General features: G+C 44.8%; 1 protein-coding gene across 5 annotated transcripts in view; it reads left to right on the top strand.

The window, feature by feature from the left end:
* spata6 (spermatogenesis associated 6) overlaps positions 1–26,109 on the top strand; it is a 262,544-nt gene that overhangs the window by 146,546 nt on the left and 89,889 nt on the right. For 4 of the 5 annotated variants that reach the window (XR_015077680.1, XM_085982889.1, XM_085982888.1 and 1 more), the window contains 2 exons: positions 1,054–1,338; positions 3,660–3,768. Coding sequence is in view for 4 of the 5 variants with exons in the window: in XM_085982889.1 (XP_085839015.1) it covers positions 1,054–1,338; positions 3,660–3,768 (394 nt within the window). In the remaining variant the exon portion in view is untranslated. The remainder of the gene's footprint in view (positions 1–1,053; positions 1,339–3,659; positions 3,769–26,109) is intronic. The other variant, XM_085982890.1, reaches the window with a different exon arrangement.

The following is a 26,109-nucleotide window of genomic DNA, read 5'->3' as shown; positions in this document are numbered from 1 at the left end:
CAAAATGAATCTGCAAAGTGCTGCTCAGTACCCAAAACTCCTTCACACAGCGTTGAATCTCTCCAGAAGAGTCTCTCTCGGAATGCGTGGTGCAAAAATGTTGGCGACAAAAAAGGCAGGAAGCGGTCACCTTTAAATAGCGCTGCCCCGTCCCTTCCCAACTGGAAAACGTTCCACTCAACCTGTCGTTGCTAGCGGCAGGGGGCGCCACTCAATATCCGGTCCGGGGCGCTACCGGGGCCTTGCACGCTTGACTGACGTCACAAACTGGGCGCAGGAGATCGTGGCGGTAGTGTTTAGCGCCGCCGCAAAATGTCTGGTCAATTTCACGAGCGGCGCAAACACCGCCGTGCCCGGGCGCTAGTTGCTTTGCGCCGCATTGAGGACGCTAATGGGAGGCGCAAAGCAACCGAATTTTTCGCCCTATAACTATAAATTACATGCCGAGGAGAGGGAAACCAGGGAGCAAGGGGAGGTGGGGAATTATCGCTATGGTTTTTAAAAAAATTAAACTAAATTTCTTGCAGATGCTGTGCTTGTGTTACTGCATATTAAACACAAATCACTAGGAAGGGGAGCCCAAGAAAATATGAGTGAAGCCTACAAGCTCTGATTGTGCAATAACCTATTTGATCCTACTGAATGTGGTTTTACTTTTGCTAAAATGGACTTCCATCAAGTTTCCATAAAGTGAAATATGAAAGCATTTTTGGTTATTTATTTTTATTTTTCCACCAATGTAATGCTATTATCAAATTATGCAGTGATTCTTTTCAAATGCAATTAACAGTTCTTAATGTTTTGCTTAGCCTGGAGGAAGAACATTTATTGCTGTCTAAAATTGCATTTTCCTTGCTTCTGCGATGTGTCTTGATTTTTATGTGAAAGTCTAAAATGGGTGTGTTCTAAAATTTCCCCCTCTTTTCAAAGATCATTTTTCATGGTAAAGATTGTGTTATGGTTTATAATACTCCATAGTGGTTTGTGAAGTTCTTTCTGATTGATTTATTAATGTCATTGTGAAAAAATATATTTTGTAACTTGTTTGTTTAGGAGGATGAAATGAAGTTGGAACTACAATCATCCCCAGTCAGGAAATCCATGACAAAATCATCAAAGAGAAAAACTTGCCTTGCAGAATGCCCCAAAAAGTTCAGCAAAAATAACAGTTACAAGCAGCCCACAATAGCATCCCAGTCACGGTCTCCATCACCATACACCAAAAGACGGATGGCAGCGCTATCAGAGGATGCCAATCAGAGACTTGCACACCTCAACCTAGGACCTTATCAATTTAAAAAGGAAACAGATAACAAACCTCCATTTGTAATAAGACATGTATGTGACCAGAGAAAATCTTCATTTAAGTGAACAAAAGGTTCTGGTGAAAGATCATCGACCTGAAATGTTAACCGTATGCTTCTCTTTCCACAGATGCTGCCTGACTTGTTGAGTATTTCCAGCATTTTCTGTTTTTATTTCAGATTTCCAACAACTGCAGTATTTTGCTTTTTAATTTAAGTGAAACTCATTTTCTTGTACAATTAATACGTTGGTCCACTGTCTAGCATTTGTAAATGTTTTCATATTTCTTTTTCAGCTATTATGTTGAGCTTTTTGTGGAGTAATATATACTAGGACAGTAATTAAACTGTTCTTTCATATTAATATTAAAACCCCTGGAATACTGATTTTATTTTCCAGTAGTGTAGTTTAATGAATTGTGTTAATAATGCAAAATAATTGGTGTGAACTGAGCATTAGAAAAAGTTTGAAAATATTCAAAATTTTTTTTGTTAAAACATGATTGTTGACGTTTTTAAATGGTCTCTCTTTATAACTGAAAAGGATAAAACACTGCAAATGCTAAAAATCTGAAACAAAAATACGAAACGCTGGAAACACTGACTAGCCTGTTCTCCCTAACTATTTTGGGGTGCGTAGCCCCTTTAACTGGCTGCGCGGCACATTCAAAATTTTGCACATGCAAAAAATCTCCCGTTCAAAAGCCAGTAAGCAGCCTGCGCAGGACCTCCAGACAGCTGGGCGGGAATGTTGCTGCTGAGTGTTTCCAGTCAACGTTCCCTCTTCATTTTTTTTTTGGCCGCACGGCCCCTTTATGGGACTGCGCGGCCCATTCAAAAATCTACACATGCACGGTTTTTGCATTTAAAAGCTGGTGTGCCGGCTGCACGGGAGGTCCAGATAAAAGGGAATGTTCTAGTATTTTCTGTTTTTGATCATTTAGAAAGAATTTGATTTATTTAAGTCTGTGATCTTCAGATTGATTGATTTCTTTAGTAAAGAATTGTAAGGAGCAATTGAAACTGATGGACATTTAACTTAATGGTATTCTACCCTTGTTTGTTTTGGGGTAAAGTAGGTGGCTTTTTAAACAGATCAATTTGAACTCTGGAAATTTTAGACACCCTAAATTATGCAAAAGGTTATCTTTTTTTTTCTTTTTGTGGCTATCTCCCTGGATGCAGAGAAAATATCTGCCCAGATAAAGTATGGTTAACTCCTGACAGCGTTTGATTGAATTCAACCAAACTTTTATAAAATGGCCTCTGTACTTCACAGCGTACACACAAGTACTCATACACAGACCAATCGGATTAGCTTTGCACAGGCTGATGAATGTGAGAGACATGCCCACTCTCCTTTTTAAGACTTCAGATTAAGGTGGGAGGCTTCTGCTTCTCCCCAAAACTCTCTAGTTTTCCATTATCCCCATTTCAAACTTTTCCTGCCTCTTTCCTTGTAACATTGATTATAAAAATAGTTGATATTGAACTGATAATGAGCTAGTTAAATCTTAAGAAGAAACCCAGTATTTTCTTTTCAGAAAGATGTGCTGAACAATTTTCCCATTCTGTCTCCTATGATTAAGGAAGGTTTTTTTATTCATTTTTAAAAATTGTAGGCCTTGAGATTTGTGATGACACCAAACTGTCCTTGAGTATATTTTTCTAACATCTCATGCCTGTTTCGATTTAACCAATTTTGTTTAAAACCTTTTTTTGTACAGCGCATCCACAGTTATGCAGAATGAATACGGGGACTTGGTGTAGTCATTTCTTATGCTCCCGTTTAACTTTCAACCTAAATGTGACTCAAGCCCACAATAATAAAGTTTTAAATGTATTGCCTTCCTGAAGCATTACAGCTGGTAGCACTCTCGCTTCTGAGTCAGAAGGTTGTGGATTCAATCCCCACTCCAAGACTGGGTACATAATCTGGGGTGATATTTGAGTGAATTACTGACGGAGTTCTGCATTGTAGGAGATGCTATCTTTCTGATGAGATATGAAACCAAGGATTCATCTGCCTATTTAATTTGATATAAAAGATCTCATGGCGCTATTTGAAGAAGTTTTTATGGTGTCCAAGCTAACATTTCTCCATCAGCCACTGCCACTGGTCATTCAACTCATTTGTAGTTTGTGGGATCCTGTGCTGTGTTTTCCTACGTAATAACTGACTGCACTTCAAAAGTAATTCATTGGTTATAATGCACTTTGAGATGTCCTGAGGACATGATAAGATGGTGAGATTAGTTATGATATCTGCAGTTTGCTTTTAATATAAAATATACATGAATAAATGTAAAAAGTTACTGTATTTTTATCCAAGTAAGGTTTTTTTGTATTTTTCAGGTTGATCATAAATTGTTGCTGACTGATGATTTGTGCATTGCCTCATCTTCCCTTTCTTCTAAACCAAGTTCTCAAAAGAGTTGGCCTCTGGATTCACCAATTTATGATGGTAGGGCCAAATGTCTAGTACTTTCTGAATTGTGATTTTTTTTTAAAACTTTTACTTTGGGATAAATATTTTAAAAATACATTTATCATTTATTTTAAGTTTAAATATTCTTGCATATTTTGCTGTACCTCTATCATTCAATGCAAATCAATCTAGAACCCATGTAACTTTGAAAACCCGGAACTTGCGATCTTCAAGTTTCAGCTTGACAGATCGTACAAATCCCCGGGAAATGGACATTCGCTGGCGAAGATTTTGCCCAGCGAATGCCCACGAAACTCTTATGCCTGGTAAAAGCAGGCATTGGGCCTTCTTTTAGCAGTGTAAGGGTTTAAAGAAATATTAAAATAACTTTTTAAAAATCATTTAAACTTAAAAAAAACCTTTAAATTTACTTCCGGTTATTTTGGACCCTTTAAAAATGTTTAAATTTATTTTTCAAAAAATAAAATTTTTGTTTTAAATGTTTAATTACATAGCATTTTAGTTAATTTTGACATAGAAACATAAACATAGAAGATAGGAGCAGGAGTAGGCCATTCGGCCCTTTGAGCCTGCTCCGCCATTCAATGAGATCATGGCTGATCATCCAAATTCAGTACCCTGTCCCTGCCTTCTCCCCATATCCCTTGATCCCTTTAGCCTCAAGAAATATATCCAACTCTTTCTTGAATATATTTAATGAACTGGCCTCCACCGTCCTCTGTGGCAGAAAATTCCATAGGTTCACCACTCTCTGGGTGAAGAAATTCCTCCTCATTTCAGTCCTAAATGGCTTACCCCTTATCCTTAGACTATGACCCCTGGTTCTGGACTCCCCGGCCATCAGAAACATCCTTTCTGCATCTAGTCTGTCCAGACCTGACAGAATTTTATAGGTTTCGATGAGATCCCCTCTCAATCTTCTAAACTCCAGTGAGTATAAGCCCAATTGACACAATCTCTCCTCGTACGTCATTCCTGCCATCCCAGGTATCAGCCTGGTGAATCTTCGCTGCACTCCCTCCATGGCAAGAACGTCCTTCCTCAGGTAAGGTGACCAAAACTGCACACAATACTCAAGGTGCGGTCTCACCAAGGCCCTGTACAACTGCAGCAAGACATCCTTGTTCTTGTACTCGAACCCTCTTGCTACGAAGGCCAACATACCGTTTGCCTTCTTAACCGCCTGCTGCACCTGCATGCTTACCTTCAGCGACTGGTGCACAAGAACACCCAGGTCTCTTTGCACTTCCCCTTCTCCCAATCTATTGCCATTCAAATAATACTCTGCCTTCCTGTTTTTGCCACCAAAGTGGATAACCTCACATTTATCCACATTATAGTGCATTTGCCATGTTTCTGCCCAATCACCCAACCTGTCCAAATCGTACTGGAGTTTCACGACATCCTCCTCGCAGCATACCCTCCCACCCAGCTTTGTGTCGTCTGCAAATTTTGAGATATTACATCCAATTCCCTCGTCCAGATCATTAATATATATTGTGAACAGCTGGGGTCCTAGGACCGATCCTTGCGGTACCCCACTAGTCACTGCCTGCCACTCGGAAAACGACCCGTTTATTCCAACTCTTTGCTTTCTGTCCGCCAACCAGTTCTCTATCCAAGTCAATACCTTGCCCCCAATCCCATGTGCCTTAATTTTGCACGCTAACCTCTTATGCGGGACCTTATCGAAAGCCTTCTGAACGTCCAAATACACCACATCCACTGGTTCTCCATTATCTATTTTACCAGTTACATCCTCAAAAAATTCCAGTAGATTAGTCAAGCATGATTTACCTTTTGTAAATCCATGTTGACTTTGTCCGATCCAGTCACTGCTTTCCAAGTGCTCTGCTATTACATCTTTTATAATGGACTCCAGCATTTTCCCCACTACCGATGTCAGGCTTTACCGGTCTATAATTCCCCGCTTTTTCTCTGCCACCTTTTTTGAGTAGTGGGGTAACATTAACTACCCTCCAATCCATGGGTACTGTTCCAGAGTCTATTGAGTTCTGGAAGATGACCAGCAATGCATCTACTATTTCTAGGGCCACTTCCTTAAGTACCCTGGTATGTAGATTATCAGGCCCTTGGGATTTATCGGCCTTCAGTCCCATCAATTTTCCTAACACCATTTCCCTACAAATACTGATTTCTTTCAGTTCCACCCTTTCATCAGACCTTATGTTCCGCGGTATTTCTGAGAGGTTATTTGTGTCCTCCTTTGTGAAGACAGAACCAAAATGTGTATTTAGTTGGTCTGCCATTTCTTTGCTACCCATTATAAATTCCCCTGATTCTGACTGCAAGGGACCTACGCTTGACTTCACCAATCTTTTTCTCTTTACATATCTATAAAAGCTTTTACAGTCAGTTTTTATGTTCCCTGAAAGCTTACTCTCATATTCTATTTTCCCTTTCTTAATTAATCCCTTTGTCCTACTTTGCTGAATCCTAAACTGCTCCCAATCCTCAGGATTATTGCTTTTTCTTGCCAATTTGTATGTCCTCTCCTTGGATCTTATGCTATCCCTAATTTCCCTTGTTAGCCACGGTTGAGTCACCTTTTTTGTTTTATTTTTATGCCAAACTGGGATGAACAACTTCTGTAGTTCATCCATTTGGTCTTTGAATGTTTGCCATTGCCTATCCACCGTCACCCCTTTGAGTGCCATTCCCCAATCAACCCTACCCAACTTGCTCCTCAGACCATCGTAGTTTCCTTTATTTAAATTGAGGACCCTAGTTTCTGAGTCAACTACTTCATTCTCCATCTTAATGAAGAATTCGATCATATTATGATCGCTCCGACCCAAGGGGCCTCGTACAACAAGATTGCTAATTAATCCTTTCTCGTTACATAATACCCAGTCTAAGATGGCCTGACCTCTGGTTGGTTCCTCGACATATTGGTCCAGGAAACCATCCCGTAAACACTCCAGGAATTCCTCCTCCACAGTATTGTTACTAATTTGGTTAGCCCAATCTATATGTAGATTAAAGTCACCCATGATGACTGCTGTGCCCTTATTGCACGCTTCTTTAATTTCCCTTTTAATGCCATCCCCAACCTCCGCCTTACTGTTTGGAGGTCTATATACCACTCCCACTAATGTTTTTTTCCCCTTAGTATTTCTCAATTCTACCCATACAGATTCCACATCATCAGAGCTAATATCCTTCATTACAATTGTGTTAATCCCTTCTTTAACCAGTAATGCTACCCCTGCTCCCTTTCCTTTTGGCCTATCTTTCCTGAATATCGAATACCCCTGGATGTTGAGTTCCCAGTCTTGGCCATCCTTGAGCCACGTTTCCGTAATCCCAACCAAATCATATTCGTTTACCTCTATTTGCGCAGCCAATTCATCCACCTTATTACAAATGCTCCTCGCATTAAGACACAAAGCCTTCGGGCTTGTTTTTTTAACGCTCTTAGACCTATTAGAATTATTATTTACTGTGGCCACGTTTGATTTAAACCGTTGATTTCTCTGACTGCCACTTTTGTTTTTCTCCTTCCTATCTTTTGCTTTTATCCTTGTAATGATTTATTTTTATTTAAGTTGTGTGAAATTTGTGATTTTTAGGTTATTCCTATTAATCTTTATGGGGATTCCTTACGTAAATGGAATCCCCATAAGCATAATGGGGATCTCCCCTTTCTGATTGGTTGGCTTGGCCCACATGATCCCAGGGACACTTGCGAACCACATGCGCTTCTGGGATATGTGGGCCTTTACGCAGGCGTACGCCTGCAGGCCCAGGAGCGCGAGTCTTTGTATGTCCAGGGCCATCAGGTATTCGCACTTTTATTGCGGTTCGGAGGCATTCGCTCGCGGGAAGTGTCCGACCGCAAATTGAGGCCCAATCTATATTTGCGCCTTCATTTTCTGGAACAGTGTTCCATCTACAGTGTGGTGAGATTAATGGTGAATCAGGGACCTAATGTACAACGCACCCAGTGGCTTAAACTGCAGACCAACTACATAGCACTATAAATAGCTGAGCACAGATGGCAAAAGTCAAATTGAGGTGCGGAACTGGGAGGTAAGTAAGCTGCAACTTCTGAAATCAACCTAAATCAACTTTAAAAAAATTAATTACAATTTAAAAAAAAACTTTCAAAAGGCTGTAAAAAGTAATCTCTAGTGTCTGCACATTCCCGTCATGAGCACTTCCCCAATGATATGAATTTACACGCAGAATCCTCAGTTGGGCATCACAGACAATAAGCACATTTAGCAAGTGATAACCCTACTTGTTGATAGAAGTGGAAGGTTCCTCAAGTGGTGCCTTCAACGGCATGTGAGTCCCGTCAATAGCCCCTTGCACCCTAGGGAAGCCAGCAATCCTGTGGAAGTTGATCAGCCAATCTCTGCTACGCAGGGGTCACGTCATATTTAATGAAGTTAGGTACCCTGCGGAAGATCGCATCTGTCACCTGTTGAATGTAGGTCCTCACAACTCTTTGGCTAATATTACAAATATCACCAGTGCCTGACTGGAGGGCTGTCATTGCATTCATTGCCACTGACAAGGCCCTGTGGGTGATGGACTCACTTGAAGTCTCATTTGGGTGGCCAGTTGCTTCCTTGCTGAAGTGCAATCTGTGCATCCAGAGCTCCTTTGACTGCCTCAAATGACATCTGTTCCCTGTACGCTCTCTGTAGTGGGGTAGCAGTGAGATTAGTTCAGTCTGCGGCCATGGTATCTCAAGCAACGCACCTTCCCTCTGTTCTTCCTCCAGGTTGTCAATAATAATTATGAACAGGGGAATGCCTAGTGGATAGGCAATTACAATGCTTTCATCTTCCTAATAATGCATATAAATAGGTGGGGGCCCTGAAAATAATTGCCTTCAGACACTAACTGCGATCTGGATGACAACCTGGCTAGATTAAACTACAACTACTACTACAACTTGTATTTATGTAGCGCCTTTAACGTAGTAAAACGTCTCAAGGCACTTCACAAGAGTGTTATAAGACAAAAATTTGACACCGAGCCACATAAGGAGAAATTAGGGCAGGTGATCAAAAGGGAATTCCAGAGCTTAGGGCCTAGGCAACAGAAGACACGGCCACCAATGGTTGAGCGATTATAGCCAGGGATGCTCAAGATGGCAGAATTAGAGGAGCGCAGATATCTCTGGAGGCGGGTGCGTTGTGGGGCTGAAGGAGATTACAGAGATAGGTAGGGGCGAGGCCATGGAGGGATTTGAAAACAAGGATGAGAATTTTGAAATCGAGACGCTGCTTAACCGGGAGCCAATGTAGGTCAGCGAGCACAGGAGTGATGGGTGAATGGGACTTGTGTAGGGGGTGGTGTGTTGAGTCAGCTTTGCCTCTGACTGTTTTGAGCGGTTCGAATCGCTCCCACACCCCTGTGGTTCTAGACTCTGGACTTAGGTACAAGCTGCGATACAAAATTGGAGTAGACAACTGGTTTGGTGCAAGAAAACTGCGTTTTATTGGAGTCACAATAAAATTATAACATTGAAGAATTACACTTGGTTTACTGGAATAGTTACAGACACTCAAGAGTACACTTAATTAGGAATGGGGATTGTGATAAAAATGCTAACTTCCGGGAAGTTATGTCATCACTTCCTGTGAACTATGAACTATGAACTATGAACTGTGTAATTACCTCACTTCCTGTAAATGTCACTTCCTGTTGGACTGGTATAAATACTGGTCTGTTCAGTATTGTAAGAGGCTTCTACCAGAGGCATGGTAAAGACCTCTCTTGTATATAGTGTGTTTATAAGTTACTTAAAGCTTACTTTAAAGTTACTTGATGGTAAGTCTCCTTTTTCTTACATCAATTTAAGTAACTTAGTATTTACACTGACAAATACTAGACCTTCAGACAAACTCGGAAGTTAAGGATCCAGGGAACCACCCATCATGGAGAAAATCCTTAGACCTATTCGTCTGGACTTGGACCCGAATACACCAGCAGCTGGCAGGGTATGGAAGCATTGGTATCGTACTTTTGAGAATTTTCTGGATGAATGTAAAGTGGATGCTCCTGCTAAATTGAAGATACTTGTCAATTATGTGACCCCAAAAGTGTTCGAATATGTTGATGACTGGGATAATTACGAAGAGGTGATTCGGGCACTTAAGAAACTGTATGCGAAGACCCCAAATGAGGTCTATGCTAGACATCTACTGGCCACAGCCCGACAAGGGCCAGGGGAATCAATTGACGAATTCCTGCAAGAACTTCGCAGGCTCAGCGTAGATTGTAACTTTCAGGCAGCCTCAGCTGAGCTGTACCGCCAAGAAATGATTCGTGATGCTTTCATCTGCGGGATTGCCTCTCCATTTATACGCCAGCGTCTACTAGAAAGTAAAACACTTGAGCTACAAAAAGCTTTTGAACTAGCTTGTTCACTGGATTTGGCAAAGAGAAATGCAGACCTCTATCAGCTGCCCAGATCTCGATCTGCTGCTGTAGCTGCAACCAGACAATTCAAGCGGTCTCAGGTGAACCCTATCATGGGGGAATCTAATTCTGATAATTCTGATGAAGAAGAGGAGGACGACCCCACTTTAGCAGCCTCTTGGCAATCTAGGAAGGAATGCTTCTTTTGTGGAGATGCTTTTCACCCTAGGAAAACCTGCCCTGCTCGCAATGCAATCTGCAGTTATTGCGGGAAAAAAGGACACTTTGCTAAAGTTTGCCTATCAAGGGCCTCTACGAGGGCCAATCCAGCTAAGGCCTACCGAACTGCCCCAATTAGGGCCTATCAAGATGCTCCAGCTAGGACCTATCAAGCTTCCTCTCGAGCTCTCTCCCGAAGAAGCACACCGAGAGTTTTAGCCACTCTCTGTGCAACGACACCAATTACAGCTGCTTGCCCACAGAACCTGTCTCAGGCAGCCACAAAAATTTCAATTAAAGGGCATACCTTAGATGCCTTAATTGACTCAGGAAGTACTGATAGTTTCATTAAGGAACAGATTGTTGCGAAATTGAAACTACATGTCTTCCCATCGGACCAGGCAATTGCGATGGCCCAGTCATCACTTAATACCAGAATCTCCGGCTTTTGTGTTGTTGATATGACACTTCATGGTCATATGTATCCCTCCACCCGACTTTCAGTGCTCAAAGACTTATGTAGTGATCTCCTCTTAGGGCTGGACTTCCAAAAACAGCATAAGAAACTCACCATTGAGTTTGGTGGATCCAAACCCGGACTTACTATTTCTAATATACCATCTAAATTACCATTTTGTGCATTATCAGCAGCTTCACTTGATGAACCCTCATTATTTGCCAGTATTCCGCCTCAATGCCAACCGATAATAACGAAATCGCGGCGCTTTAATCAGGGAGACCAATCTTTTATTGCGGCTGAAATCTCTCGACTTCTAGCAGAGGATATCATTGAACCATGTTCGTCGCCCTGGCGGGCTCAAGTCGTCATTGTCAAGAACCCTCTAAAACCTCACAAACAGCGACTATGCATCGATTATTCGCAAACCATCAATCAATATACCGACTTGGACGCCTACCCATTGCCACGCATTGATGATATGGTTAATAAACTGGCCGAATACAAAGTGTTCTCAACTTACGATTTAAAAAGTGCCTATCATCAGTTACCCTTGAAGGTCTCAGATAAGCAGTACACAGCCTTTGAGGCTAATGGACGGCTGTACCAATTTCGTCGCCTCCCATTCGGGGTTACTAATGGAGTGGCTGTCTTTCAACGGGCAATGGATGGCCTGGTTAAGCAGGAAAACCTAAGGGACACTTTTCCCTATCTTGATAACATTACCATTGCAGGTCACGATCAACAGGAACACGACTCCAACCTCCAAAAATTTCGGGATGCCCTCCATCGCCGTAATTTGACCCTGAATGAATCCAAATCTGTTGAGTCGCAACCGACCATCAACATCCTTGGCTACTGCGTAGGCAATGGTATCATTAAGCCAGACCCAGAAAGACTTCGCCCGCTCCAAGAGCTCCCGTCACCTAAGAATCCGGCTTCTTTACGTCGGGCTCTCGGTCTGTTTGCATACTACGCTAAATGGATTCCTCATTTTTCGGACAAAATCCAACCCTTGCTGCATGCTAGATCATTTCCACTGGGAACAGCGGCTGTTGCAGCCTTTAACCTTCTCAAAAAACAGTTGGAGAAAGCGGCTCTTCACTCCATCGATGAGAATCTCCCTTTCGTGGTTGAATGTGATGCCTCGGAGGTGGCGATCTCGGCTACTCTGAATCAGGAAGGTCGTCCTGTAGCATTTATGTCCAGGACCTTACAAGGTGCCGAGCTACATTATCCTCCGGTTGAGAAAGAAGCCACAGCCATCATAGAGGCAGTACGGAAGTGGAACCATTTTCTAGCTCGCCAGCATTTTACATTGATCACGGACCAACGATCAGTCGCCTTCATGCTCGATAATCGAAAACGAACCAAAATTAAGAATAATAAAATACAACTTTGGAGGATGGAACTGGCCTCTTTTGGTTATACCATTCTCTATCGGCCTGGCAAGGAGAATGTGGCCCCGGACACCCTCACACGGGCATTCTGCTCCACTATGTCATCCTCCACTCTCATGGATGTCCACAATGGTTTGTGTCATCCTGGCGTTACGCGCATGCTACATTTCGTACGATCACGGAATCTCCCTTTTTCCACTGGAGATGTAAAAAAAATATGCTCAGAATGCCGGCTTTGTGCGGAATTAAAACCTCAGTTCTTCCGCCCCTCAGATGGTATACTCATACATGCAACCCAACCGATGCAACGACTTAGCATCGATTTTAAGGGCCCAGTGCCCTCTTCAACTCGGAACACATATTTGCTCACCATGATCGACGAATATTCACGTTTTCCGTTTGCCTTCCCCTGCTCCAATATGCTGGCGTCCACAGTAATCTGCTGCCTTGAGCAGGTATTTTCTCTCTGTGGCATGCCGGCTTATATTCACTCAGATCGGGGTCCATCCTTTATGTCAAGGGAACTCAAGGACTACCTCTCAGAACGGGGAATTGCTACAAGCAAAACAACACCATACCATCCCATCGGAAATGGGCAGGTAGAGAGGTATAACGGTATCATCTGGAATTCCGTACGTCTCGCTTTAAGATCTCGGGGCCTACCAGACCAGCAATGGGAAACAGTGCTTCCGGATGCATTGCACTCTATACGGTCCCTGCTTTCTACAGCCACAAATACTACACCTCATGAGCGGTTCTTTGGATTCCAGCGTCGCTCATCTCATGGAACATCACTCCCGTCATGGCTAACTACTCCTGGACCTGTATTACTCCGAAGATACGTTCGGACGTCTAAAAATGACCCTCTTGTAGACGAGGTCGAACTAACCGATGCCAACCCCACCTATGCAAACATACGATATTCCGACGGCCGAGAATCTACCGTATCATTACGGGATCTGGCTCCCTGCCCACCAGGACCTAGTGGGACATTGGGTGATGGCATTTCACCAGGAAACTCTTGGGACCTATCGGGTACCCCTCTCCAGGATCCTGATCGGACACCAACTAGCTTGGTGCCGGTAGAACCCCGTGCTCAAGGTTACGACCCTCCCAGTACCGCGCATGAAAGTACTGATCCGCCACAGACCAGCTCTGCACCTCCCTCTGAACAGAGGCAGTCCGACTTTGAACCTATTGGGGCTCGTACTCGAAGCCATGATCTCCCCGACCCTTCACAGGGCAATCCAGGCCACACAGACTCTGACCAATGGCCAACCGCATGTAAGCGGACCAGCGACCCTCTACGACGGGAATCCAAACGGGTGCGACTCTTCCTTGTTCAGCGGCTACGGACCAAAAGGTAGACCACAGCCTCCTAATCCTGCAGGAGGGAAGAATGTGATAAAAATGCTAACTTCCGGGAAGTTATGTCATCACTTCCTGTGAACTATGAACTATGAACTATGAACTGTGTAATTACCTCACTTCCTGTAAATGTCACTTCCTGTTGGACTGGTATAAATACTGGTCTGTTCAGTATTGTAAGAGGCTTCTACCAGAGGCATGGTAAAGACCTCTCTTGTATATAGTGTGTTTATAAGTTACTTAAAGCTTACTTTAAAGTTACTTGATGGTAAGTCTCCTTTTTCTTACATCAGGGATCACACGGCACAACGAGGGAAAAATCACATTAATAATCCCCCTACCCTTGTCCCACCCCAAATATCTAACTAAATTGTACTAAAAAGAGCCAGGGATCATGCTCACCAATAGGGGTTTCTTGACAGTTCGAATCCTGTCAGTTAAGCCGGTTGAGCTTTTAGGGTTCGCTCTTTGTGTCCTTTGGGGCCTGCCGTCTCCACGTGGTACTAGTCTTAGAATCTGCGAAGGTTCTTCAGTTGGGTGGAGTCCGCTGATGCGGTTTGGGCGCGGTTGTGGATTTGTCTGGTAAGTGCCCACTTTTCTTAGTTAGAAATAGGGAGAGTAAAGTTCCCCTAGTCCTCACCTTACACCCCACCAGCCTGCACATTCAACGGATCATCCTCCGCCATTTCCGCTACCTCCAAAGTGATCCCACCACCAAACGCATCTTCCTCTCCCCTCCCCTTTCAGCATTCCGTAGGGACCGCTCCCTCCGAGACACCCTAGTCCACTCCTCCATCACCCCCAGCACCCCTTCCCCCTTCGCCTGGCACCTTCCCGTGCAAGCGCAGGAGATGTAACACCTGCCCCTATACCTCCCCCCTTCCCACTGTCCAGGGCCCCAAACACCCCTTCTAGGTGAAACAGCGATTTGTACTACTTGCAATCTAGTATACTGTATTCGCTGCTCACGATGCGGTCTCCTCTACATTGGGGAGACCAAATGCAGATTGGGTGACCGCTTTGCGGAACACCTCCGTTCAGTCCGTAAGGGTGACCCCGAGCTTCCGGTCGCCTGTCATTTTAATTCACCGCTCCATTCCCACTCGGACCTCACCGTCCTTGACCTCTTGCATTGTTCCACGGAAGCTCAACGTAAACTCGAGGAACAGTACCTCATCTTCCGATTAGGCACTTTGCAGCCTCCGGACTCGATATCGAGTTCAACAATTTCAGATCATAACCTCGGCCCCTATTACATTTTTACTTATATTTTTTTTCCCCACCCCTTTGTTTTGGGTTTCCCCTCCCCCCCCCTCCTCTTTTTTTACATGGCAGCTGTCTCTCATTCTGCCAGTACATTTCACACTTAATCTGAGCCGTCTTTTGTCTCTTTACTAGTCCTATCACCATCTCGTCTCGTTTTGAATACCTCTTAATGTCTATTCACTTCTTTTGTTCCCTCCCCAGCCCTCCTTTCGATCTATTTCATTTCCTTTCCAGTTTTGAAAAAGGGTTTCGACCCGAAACGTCGATTCTAATTTCTCTCCACGGATGTTGCCTGGCCTGCTGAGTTTTTCCAGCATTTTCTGTTGTTATTTTGGATTTCCAGCATCTGCAGTATTTTGCTATCGTCAGAGTAAAGTCTTTGTTGGGTACCTTAGCTTGTAGAGTGGAAAACTTTGGGTTTTGTTCTTCTGGTGGTGGTCTGGTCGTCGAGTTTTGTTGCGGTTGGGGTTCGCTTGGCGGTCTTCGGTGTCGGCTCGGTCACAGAATCACAGAAACCCCACAGTGCAGATAGAGGCCATTTCGGCCCATCGAGCCTGCACCGACACATATCCCACCCGATCCCTGTAACCCCTACACCAACACATATCCCACCCTATCCCCGTAACCCCACGTATTTAATCCCCCTAACACTAAGGGTCAATTTATCATAGCCAATCAACCTAACCCGCACATCTTTGGACTGTGGGAGGAAACCGGAGCACCCGGAGAAAACCCACGCAAACACGGGGAGAATGTGCAAACTCCACACAGACCGTTGCCCGGGGCCGGATTCGAACCCGGGTCCCTGGCGCTGTGAGGCAACAGTGCTAACCACTATGCCACCGTCACGGTGGCCTAGATTATTACCTGTGTAGTGGTAATGGTCTGAAGGTATGGTTTACCCAGCCCTTTTGTTACCACGGTGCTCGTGGTCGGCCCTTGTGTCGGGCTGCGGTTGCAGCCTTGTTGTCTTCGGTCGAGCCTGCCCCACCGTGTCCCCTCACCGTGGTGTTCCGTGAGCCTTCCTGTTGGCTTCCGAATGAAGATACAGGGTGGTGTCGTCTTGTCCTTGTGGGGTCTTGTGCTGGTTAATGGTGGGCCTACAGTTATACTGTTTTTGAGTTTGTTATCTGCGTGCCAAATCAGGGTTAGTTCTTTGTCTGATTTTGGCGGGCTCGTTAAGGTGATTATAGCCATTCACCTTAACTGGTTTTGGGGCGGTTGTCTCATTGCTAAATGGCCTTTAATGTCGTTGGGTGATTGTCATGCATAAGGTTAATCGGTGTCTTCCTGGCTTGGTAGCTAGTTCAAACTGTAAGCGATTATTTATGCAGAGTTTTGATGGGCTTTAGGTTTGTGCAAGATTAAGTCTTTTCCTAAGTTGATTTGTTTTAAAAGGAAGAATGCGTGTTCTGTCTCCTCCAGTTGTCTGGTTTTGAAATAACGAATCAAAGCTGTCTCCCACAGGCCCAGGCATGTCAAGTTTTAAGCCCTTTTGAACTTGACATGCTGCCTGCTGGGTCCCACTTTAACCTTGCAGTTTTGCCATAAAGCCCAAAAGCCATTTCCTTCAGGGTTCCCTTATTAATAACTTGTCCTACAGGGTCCTTAATTAATAACTTGGGAAATGTGGGAATTTTGAGAATCCTACACTTGGTGCGAGTTAGGACATGTGCAGCCGAGTTTACGATGACCTCAAGCTTATGTAGGGTGGAATGTGGGAGGCCAGCCAGGAGTGTGTTGGAATAGTCAAGTCTAGAGGTAACAAAGGCATGGATGAGGGTTTCAGAAGCAGATGAGTTGAGGCAAGGGCAGAGACGGGCGATGTTACGGAGGTGGAAATAGGCGATCTTGGTTATGCTGCGGAAATGTGGTCGGAAGCTCATTTCAGGGTCGAATATGACACCAACGTTGCGAACAGTGTGGCTCAGCCTCAGACAGATGTTAGGGAGAGGGATGGAGTCCGTGGCTAGGGAATGGAGTTTGTGGCAGGGACCAAAAACAATGGCTTTGGTCTTCCCAATATTTAATTGGAGAAAATTTTTGCTCATCCAGAACTGTATATCAGGCAAGCAGCCTGACAATTTAGAGACCGTGGAGGTGTCGAGAGACGAGGTAGTGAAGTAGAGCTGGGTGTCGTCAGTGTACATGTGGAAACTGACGCTGTGTTTTCAGATGATGTCGCCAAGGGGCAACATGTAGATGAGAAATAGGAGCATCTTAAAGGAGAAAAGAGAGGCGAAGAGGTTTAGGGAGGGAATTCCAGAGCTTAGGATCTAGGCAACTGAAGGCATGGCCACCAGTGGTTGAGTGATTATAATCAGGGATGCTCAAGAGGGCAGAATTAGAGGAGCCAAAAATGAGAGATTTAGGAAAAAATATACTCAGACTGCTGGGGTGAGGCGCCACAATTTTAATGGTCCCTTTGTTGGCCTCCCAGGCTGAGAGATATGTGTTGGCCATAAGTCATGTCATCACCAGGCCACGCATGCCATTATATTCTAGTCTGACTGGCTGTGGTGCAAATATTGGCATAAATTCAGCAAATTGGCGATTGCCATTCACTACAATGGAGAGCTGAGCAGCGAGAACGGACTTTTATCAGCTTTGGTGAGGTTAATGACGGAGGGGCGCAAATGTGCCAGTAAACTATGGCGCAACACAACTCGTGGTGTAACATTTTTACTCTATTATTTCCTGAAACTTTTACGTATTAACAATGGCACACGCTGTTATTTAGTCATTAATATGGCACAGGTTTGCAGCATATTCAGGTCCTGTTTTATTGCAGTGATTGCCAAAGTGGACACAAAAAACCTACTGTTTCTTAACACCATGCTTCCCTTGGGTGCAGATACATGTCTTTTTTTTGTACCTGAGGGCCAGGAATACAAGATCTGGTTGGCTTCTTATGCTCTACAAAAGGCTCAAGGCCCTCGTCTCATGGCAGCTTGCTTCTGTCATACAGCCACTACTGGCTGCATCTCTGAAGCTTGCCTCCCACATTCCTCTGGTGTGGTGCTCTGAGGGGAAGGCCGGAGGCCTGGCATGTGCTCCTGTCCTGAGAGACAGCAGTATCAAGCAGGTGGACTGCAGCTGTTGCCATTCTACTAGCCTCTGGATCTGTAATCCCATTGTTTAGAGGGGTAGTCATCAAAACCTGAAAGCCCTGAGTCACTGCGGTGGCCATGGTCTGGAAGACACTATGTATGCTGCACTCCTTTCTGTCCCCTAATGCCTCTATAGTTGCAATCTGTGCTTCTGTGGAAGCGGAGGACCGACTGATCCCTGGCTACTTCTTAGCTGGAGTTCTGCTGCAGATTCCATTGAGGCTGCCACTCATCCCATTAGTTCCTGCAACGAAGAGAAAGCTTTTAGAAACATAGACACAGAAACATAGAAGATAGGAGCAGGAGTAGGCCATTCAGCCCCTCGAGCCTGTTCCACCATTTAATGAGATCATGGCTGATCATCCAAATTCAGTACCCTGTCCCTGCTTTCTCCCCATATCCCTTGATCCCTTTAGCCTTAAGAAATATATCTAACTCCTTCTTGAATACATTTAATGAATTGGCCTCTACTGCCTTCTGTGGTAGAGAATTCCACAGGTTCACCACTCTCTGGGTGAAGAAATTCCTCCTAATCCCAGTCCTAAATGGCTTACCCCTTATCCTTAGACTGTGACCCCTGGTTCTGGACTTCCCCGCCATCGGGAACATTCTTCCTGCATCTAGTCTGTCTAGTCCTGTTAGAATTTTAAAAGTTTCAATGAGATCCCCTCTCATTCTTCTAAACTCTAGCGAATACAAGCCCAATCGACCCAATCTCTCTTCATACATCATTCCTGCCATCCTAGGTATCAGTCTGGTGAATCTTCCCTGCACTTCCTCCATGACAAGAACATCCTTCCTCAGATAAGGCGACCAAAACTGCACACAATACTCAAGGTGTGGTCTCACCAAGGCCCTGTACAACTGCAGCAAGACATCCTTGCTCCTGTACTCGAATCCTCTCGCTATGAAGGCCAACATACCATTTGCCTTCTTAACCGCCTGCTGCACCTGCATGCTTACCTTCAGCGACTGGTGCACAAGGACACCCAGGTGTCGTTCCACTTCCCCTTTTCCCAATCTATTGCTGTTCAGATAATAATCTGCCTTCCTGTTTTTGCCACCAAAGTGGATAACTTCACATTTATCCACATTATACTGCATCTGCCAAGTATCTGCCCAATTACCCAACCTGTCCAAATCATACTGGAGTTTCTCTGCATCCTCCTCACAGCACACTCGCCCAGCCAGCTTTGTGTCATCTGCAAACTTGGAGATGTTACATCTAGTTGCATCATCTAGATCATCATTAATATATATTGTGAATAACTGGGGTCCTAGCACCGATCCCTGCGGTACCCCACTAGTCACTGCCTGCCACTCGGAAAAAGACCTGTTTATTCCAACTCTTTGCTTCCTGTCTGCCAACCAGTTCTCTATCCAAGTCAGCACCTTACCCCCAATCCCATGTGCTTTAACTTTGCATACTAATCTCTTATGCGGGGCCTTATCAAAAGCCTTCTGAAAATCCAAATACACCACATCCACCGGTTCTCCCTTATCTATTCTACCAGTTACATCCTCAAACAATTCCAGTAGATTAGTCAAGCATGATTTACCTTTTGTAAATCCATGTCGACTTTGTCCGATCCTGTCACTGTTTTCTAACTGCTCTGCTATTACATCTTTTATAATGGACTCTAGCATTTTCCCCACTACCGATGTCAGGCTTACCGGTCTATAATTCCCCATTTTCTCTCCACCATCTTTTTAAATAATGGGGTTACATTAGCTACCCTCCAATCCATGGGAACTGTTCTAGAGTCTATAGAATTTTGGAAGGTGGCCAGCAAAGCATCTACTATTTCTAGGACCACTTCCTTAAGTACCCTGGGATGTAGATTATCAGGTCCTGGGGATTAATCGGCCTTCAATCCCATCAATTTCCCTAACACCATTTCCCTACAAATACTGATTTCATTCAGTTCCTCCCTCTCATTTGACCCTATGTTCCCCGACATCTCTGGGAGTTTATTTGTGTCCTCCTTTGTGAAGACATAACCAAAGTATGTATTTAATTGGTCTGCATTTCTTTGTTCCCCATTATAAATTCCCCTGATTCTGACTGCAAGGGACCTATGCTTGACTTCACCAATCTTTTTCTCTTTACATATCTATAGAAGCTTTTACAGTCAGTTTTTATGTTCCCTGAAAGCTTACTCTCATACTCTATTTTCCCCCTCTTAATTAATCACTTTGTCCTCCTTTGCTGAAACCTAAACTGCTCCCAATCCTCAGGTTTGCTGCTTTTTCTGGCCAATTTATATGTCCTCTCCTTGGACCTTCTGCTAACCCTAATTTCCCTTGTTAGCCACGGTTGAGTCACCTTTTTTGTTTTATTGTTATGCCAGACAGGGATGAACAAATTCTGTAGTTCATCCATGCAATCTTTAAATGTTTGCCACTGCCTATCCACTGTCAACCATTTAAGTAACATTCCCCAATCCATCCTAGCCAACTCGCGCCTCATACCATCGTAGTTTCCTTTATTTAAATTCAGGACCTTAGTCTCTGAGTTAAATACTTCACTCTCCATCTTAATGAAGAATTCTATCATATTATGATCGCTCTGCCCAAGGGGCCTCGCACAACAAGATTGCTAATTAATCCTTTCTCATTACATAATACCCAGTCCAAGATGGCCTGGTCTCTAGTTGGTTCCTCGACATATTGGTCCAGGAAACCACCCCGTATACACTCTAGGAATTCCTCCTCCACAGTATTGTTACTAATTTGGTTAGCCCAATCTATATGTAGATTAAAGTCACCGATGGTAACTGCTGTGCCCTTATTGCATGCGTCTCTGGTTTCCCGTTTAATGCCAACCTCAGCATTACTGTTTGGGGGTCTGTATACAACTCCCAGTAACATTTTCTGCCCCTTGGTATTGCTCAGCTCTACCCATACAGATTCCACATCATCAGAGCTAATATCCTTTGTAACTATTGTGTTAATCTCCTCTTTAACCAGCAATGCTAACCTACCTCCTTTTCCTTTTTGCCTGTCTTTCCTGAATATTGAATACCCCTGGATGTTGAATTCCCAGCCTTGGTCACCCTGGAGCCATGTCTCCGTAATCCCAATTATATCGTATCCGTTTACATCTATTTGCACAGCTAATTCATCCACCTTATTACGAATTGGGTAGGCGCGAGTTGGGTAGGATTAATTGGGGAATGTTACTCAAAGGATTGACGGTGGATAGGCAATGGCAAACATTTAAAGATCGCATGGATGAACTACAGAATTTGTTCATCCCCATTTGGCATAAAAATAAAACAAAAAAGGTGACTCAACCATGGCTAACAAGGGAAATTAGGGATAGCATAAGATCCAATGAGAGGACATATAAATTGGCCAGAAAAAGTAGCAAACCTGAGGATTGGGAGCAGTTTAGGATTCAGCAAAGGAGGACAAAGGGATTCATTAAGAGGGGGGAAATAGAGTATAAGAGTAAGCTTAATGATCTAGACGAGGGAACTAGATGTAATATCTCCAAGTTTGTAGATGACACAAAGCTGGGTGGGTGTGTGTGCTGTGAGGAGGATGCCGAGAAACTCCAGTATGATTTGGACAGGTTGGGTGATTGGGCAGATGCATGGCAGATGCAGTATAATGTGGATAAATGCAAGGTTATCCACTTTGGTGGCAAAAACAGGAAGGCAGATTATTATCTGAACGGCAATAGATTGGGTGAAGGGAAAATGCAACGAGACCTGGGTGTCTTTATGCACCAGTCGCTGAAGGTAAGTATGCAGGTGCAGCAGGCGGTTAAGAAGGCAAATGGTATGTTGGCCTTCGTAGCGAGAGGGTTTGAGTACAGGAACAAGAATGTCTTGCTGCAGTTGTACAGGGCCTTGGTGAGACCACACCTTGAGTATTGTGTGCAGTTTTAGTCGCCCTATTTGAGGAAGGATGTTCTTGCCATGGAGGGAGTGCAGCGAAGATTCACCAGACTGATACCTGGGATGGCAGGAATGACGTATGAGGAGAGATTAGGTCGATTCGGCTTATACTCGCTGGAGTTTGGAAGAATGAGAGGGGATCTCATTGAAACTTATAAAATTCTAACAGAACTAGACAGGCTGGATGCAGGAAGGATGTTCCCGATGGCGGGGGAGTCCAGAACCAGGGGTCACAGTCTAAGGATAAGGGGTAAGCCATTTAAGACAGAGATGAGGAGGAATTTCTTCACCCAGAGAGTGGTGAACCTGTGGAATTCTCTACCACAGAAGGCAGTTGAGGCCAATTCATTAAATATATTCAAGAAGGAGTTAGATATATTTCTTAAGGCTAAAGAGATCAAGGGCTATGGGGAGAAAGCAGGGACAGGGTACTGAGTTTGGATGATCAGTCATGATCTCATTGAATGGCGGAGCAGGCTCGAGGGGCCGAATGGCCTACTCCTGCTCCTATCTTCTATGTTTCTATGAATACTCCTCGCATTAAGACACAAAGCCTTCAGGCTTATTTTTTTAAATTTTTTAGAATTATTATTTACTGTGGCCATGTTTGATTTACACACTGGATTTCTCTGACTGCCACTTTTGCTTTTCTCCTTCCTGTCTTTTGCTTCTATCCTTGCTTCCCTTTCCTCTGTCTTCCTGCACAGGTTCCCAACCCCCTGCCAATTTAGTTTAAACCCTCCCCAACAGCACTAGCAAACACTCCCCCTAGGACACCGGTCCCGGTACTGCCCAGGTGCAAACTGTCCAGTTTGTACTGGTCCCACCTCCCCCAGAACCAGTTCCAATGTCCCAGGAATTTGAATCCCTCCCCCTTGCACCATTCCTCTAGCCACGTATTCATCTGAAATATCCTTTTATGAGGTTCCAGCAAAGGAGAGCTGTAAACTCAACAGTCACTGCTCATCTGCTCATCCTCAGAGACTGACCTCAGAGCCTTCACGTAGGTGTGATGTCCAAATCGCCTGGTGGAAAATTGGGTATCCGACAAATCAGTTGGGAGGATCGGACCCTGAATTTTCTGGCTGACACCAGCAGGGAAGCAGCCTTCAAGTGCTGTTGTATTGTACTAAAAGAGGTAGCCATGGAAATAGTGAATGCATTGGTTGTCATCTTCCAAAAGTCGATAGATTATGGAACATTTCCTGCAGATTGGAGGGTGGCAAATGTAACCCCACTATTTAAAAAAGGAGGGACAGAGGAAACAGAACTACAGACCGGTTAGCCAAACATCAGTAGTAGGGATAATGCTAGAGTCTATTACTGTATAAAGGATGTGATAACAGGACACTTAGAAAATATCAATGGGATTAGACAAAGTCAACATGGATTTATGAAAGGGAAATCGTGTTTGACAAACCTACTTGAGGATGTAACTGGTAGAATAGATAAGGGAGAACCAGTGGATGTGGTGTATTTGGATTTTCAGAAGGCCTTTGATAAAGTCCCACATAAGAGATTAGTGTGCAACATTAAAGCAGTTGGATTGGGGGTTATATACTGGCATGGATTGAAAATTGTTTAACAGACAGGAAACAGAGAGTAGGAATAAACTCACTCACTCCAACCTACCTCCCTCTGAACTTGCAGCACTCCATTCTCTTAGATCCAACCCTGACATTGTCATTAAACCCGCTGACAAGGGTGGTGCTGTTGTTGTTTGGCGATCTGACCTCTACCTAGCGGAAGCTGAACACCAACTCTCCGACACCACCTCCTACCTCCACCTGGACCATGACCCCACTACCGAACATCAAACCACCGTTTCCAAGACTGTCACTGACCTCATCTCCTCTGGAGATCTCCCCCCCTGCTGCCACCAACCTCATAGTTCTCCAACCCTGCACAGCCCGCTTCTACCTCCTTCCCAAGATCCACAAACAGGACTGCCCTGGTAGACCCATCGTTTCAGCCTGTTCTTGCCCCACGGAACTTATCTCTTCCTATCTCGACTCTATCTTTTCTCCCCTTGTCCAGTCTCTTCCCACCTACATCCGCGACTCTTCGGACGCCCTCCGCCACTTTAACAGTTTCCAGTTTCCTGGCCCCAACCGCTTCCTTTTCACCATGGACGTACAATCCCTCTACACCTCCATCCCCCACCAGGATGGCCTGAGGGCGCTCCGCTTCTTCCTTGAACAGAGGCCTGTCCAGTCCCCATCCACCACCACCCTCCTCCGCCTGGCTGAACTTGTTCTCACATTGAACAACTTCTTTAACTCCACTCATTTCCTCCAAATCAAAGGTGTTGCTATGGGTACCCACATGGGTCCTAGCTATGCCTGCCTTTTCGTGGGATTTGTCGAACAATCTTTGTTCCAGTCCTACTCAGGTCCCCTCCCTCATCTCTTTTTCTGACACACTGATGACTGTATCGCTGCCGTTTCCTGCTCTCGCCCCGAACTAGACAATTTCATTCACTTTGCCTCCAATTTCCACCCTTCCCTCACCTTCACATGGTCCATCTCTGACTCTTCCCTTCCCTTCCTCGACTTCTCCGTCTCCATCTCTGGGGATAGGTTATTGACCAACATTCACTACAAGCCCACTGACTCCCACAGCTATCTGGACTACACTTCCTCCCACCCCGCCTCCTGTAAGGACTCTATTCCATTCTCCCAGTTTCTCCGTCTCCGCCGTATCTGCTCCGACGATGCCACCTTCCACACCAGTGCTTCCGACATGTCTTCCTTTTTCCGCAACCGAGGATTCCCCTCTACTGTGGTTGACACTGCCCTCGACCGTGTCCGTTCTATCTCCCGCACTTCTGCCCTCACCCCTGCCCCTCCTCCCGGAACCACGATAGGGTTCCCCTTTCACCCCACCAGCCTCCATATTCAACGGATCATCCTCCGCCATTTCCGCTACCTCCAAAGTGATCCCACCACCAAACGTATCTTCCCCTCCCCTCCCCTTTCAGCATTCCGTAGGGACCGCTCCCTCCGAGACACCCTAGTCCACTCCTCTATCACCCCAAACAGCCCTTCCCCCTTCGCCTGGCACCTTCCCGTGCAAGCGCAGGAGATGTAACACCTGCCCCTATACCTTCCCCCTTCCCACTGTCCAGGGCCCCAAACACCCCTTCCAGGTGAAACAGCGATTTACTTGTACTTCTTGCAATCTAGTATACTGTATTCGCTGCTCACGATGCGGTCTCCTCTACATTGGGGAGACCAAACGCAGATTGGGTGACCGCTTTGCGGAACACCTCCGTTCAGTCCGTAAGGGTGACCCCGAGCTTCCGGTCGCCTGTCATTTTAATTCACCGCTCCATTCCCCTGTCATTTTAATTCACCGCTCGATTCCCACTCGGACCTCACCGTCCTTGGCCTCTTGTATTGTTCCACGGAAGCTCAACGTAAACTCGAGGAACAACACCTCATCTTCCGATTAGGCACTTTGCAGCCTTCCGGACTCAATATTGAGTTCAACAATTTCAGATCATAACCTCGGCCCCTATTACTTTTTTACGTATAATTTTTTCCACCCCTTTGTTTTGGGTCTTCCTTTCCGCACCCCCCCCCCTTTTCCTTTTGTTTCTCTCTCCCACCTGGCAGCTGTCTCTTACCTGCCAGTACACTTCACACCTAATCTCAGGCCAGTGGAGACAAAAGGCAGCTATCACCATCTCGTCTGGTTTCGAATACCTTTTATTGTCTCTTTTACTTCTTTTGTTCGATCGCAGCCCTGCCTTCGATCTATTTTCTTTTCTTTCCAGTTTTGAAAAAGGGTTTCGACCCGAAACGTCAACTCAAATTTCTCTCCACGGATGTTGCCTGACCTGCTGAGTTTTTCCAGCATTTTCTGTTGTTATTTAGGAATAAATGGGTCTTTTTCAGGGTGGCAGGCAGTGACTAGTGGGGTAACGCAGGGATCAGTGCTTGGGCTATTCACAATATATATCAATGATTTGGACGAGGGAACCAAATGTAATATTTCCAAGTTTGCTGACGATACGAAACTAGGTGGAATTGTGAGTCATGAGGAGGATGCAAAGAGGCTTCAAGGCGATTTAGACAAGTTGAGTGAGTGGACAAATACATGGCAGATGCAGTATAACTTGGATAAATGTGAAGTTATCCACTTCGGTAGGAAAAACAAAAAGGTAGAGTATTATTTAAATGGTGCTAGATTGGGAAATGCTGATGTACAAAGGGATCTGGGTGTCCTTG

This window comes from Somniosus microcephalus, chromosome 3 (assembly GCF_052327205.1).
Source record: "Somniosus microcephalus isolate GS21.2 chromosome 3, FLI_Smic_1.0, whole genome shotgun sequence".
NCBI classification, from domain to species: domain Eukaryota; kingdom Metazoa; phylum Chordata; class Chondrichthyes; order Squaliformes; family Somniosidae; genus Somniosus; species Somniosus microcephalus.
The sequence above is the reverse complement of the archived record's forward strand: the minus strand, read 5'-3'. Positions and strand labels throughout refer to the sequence as shown.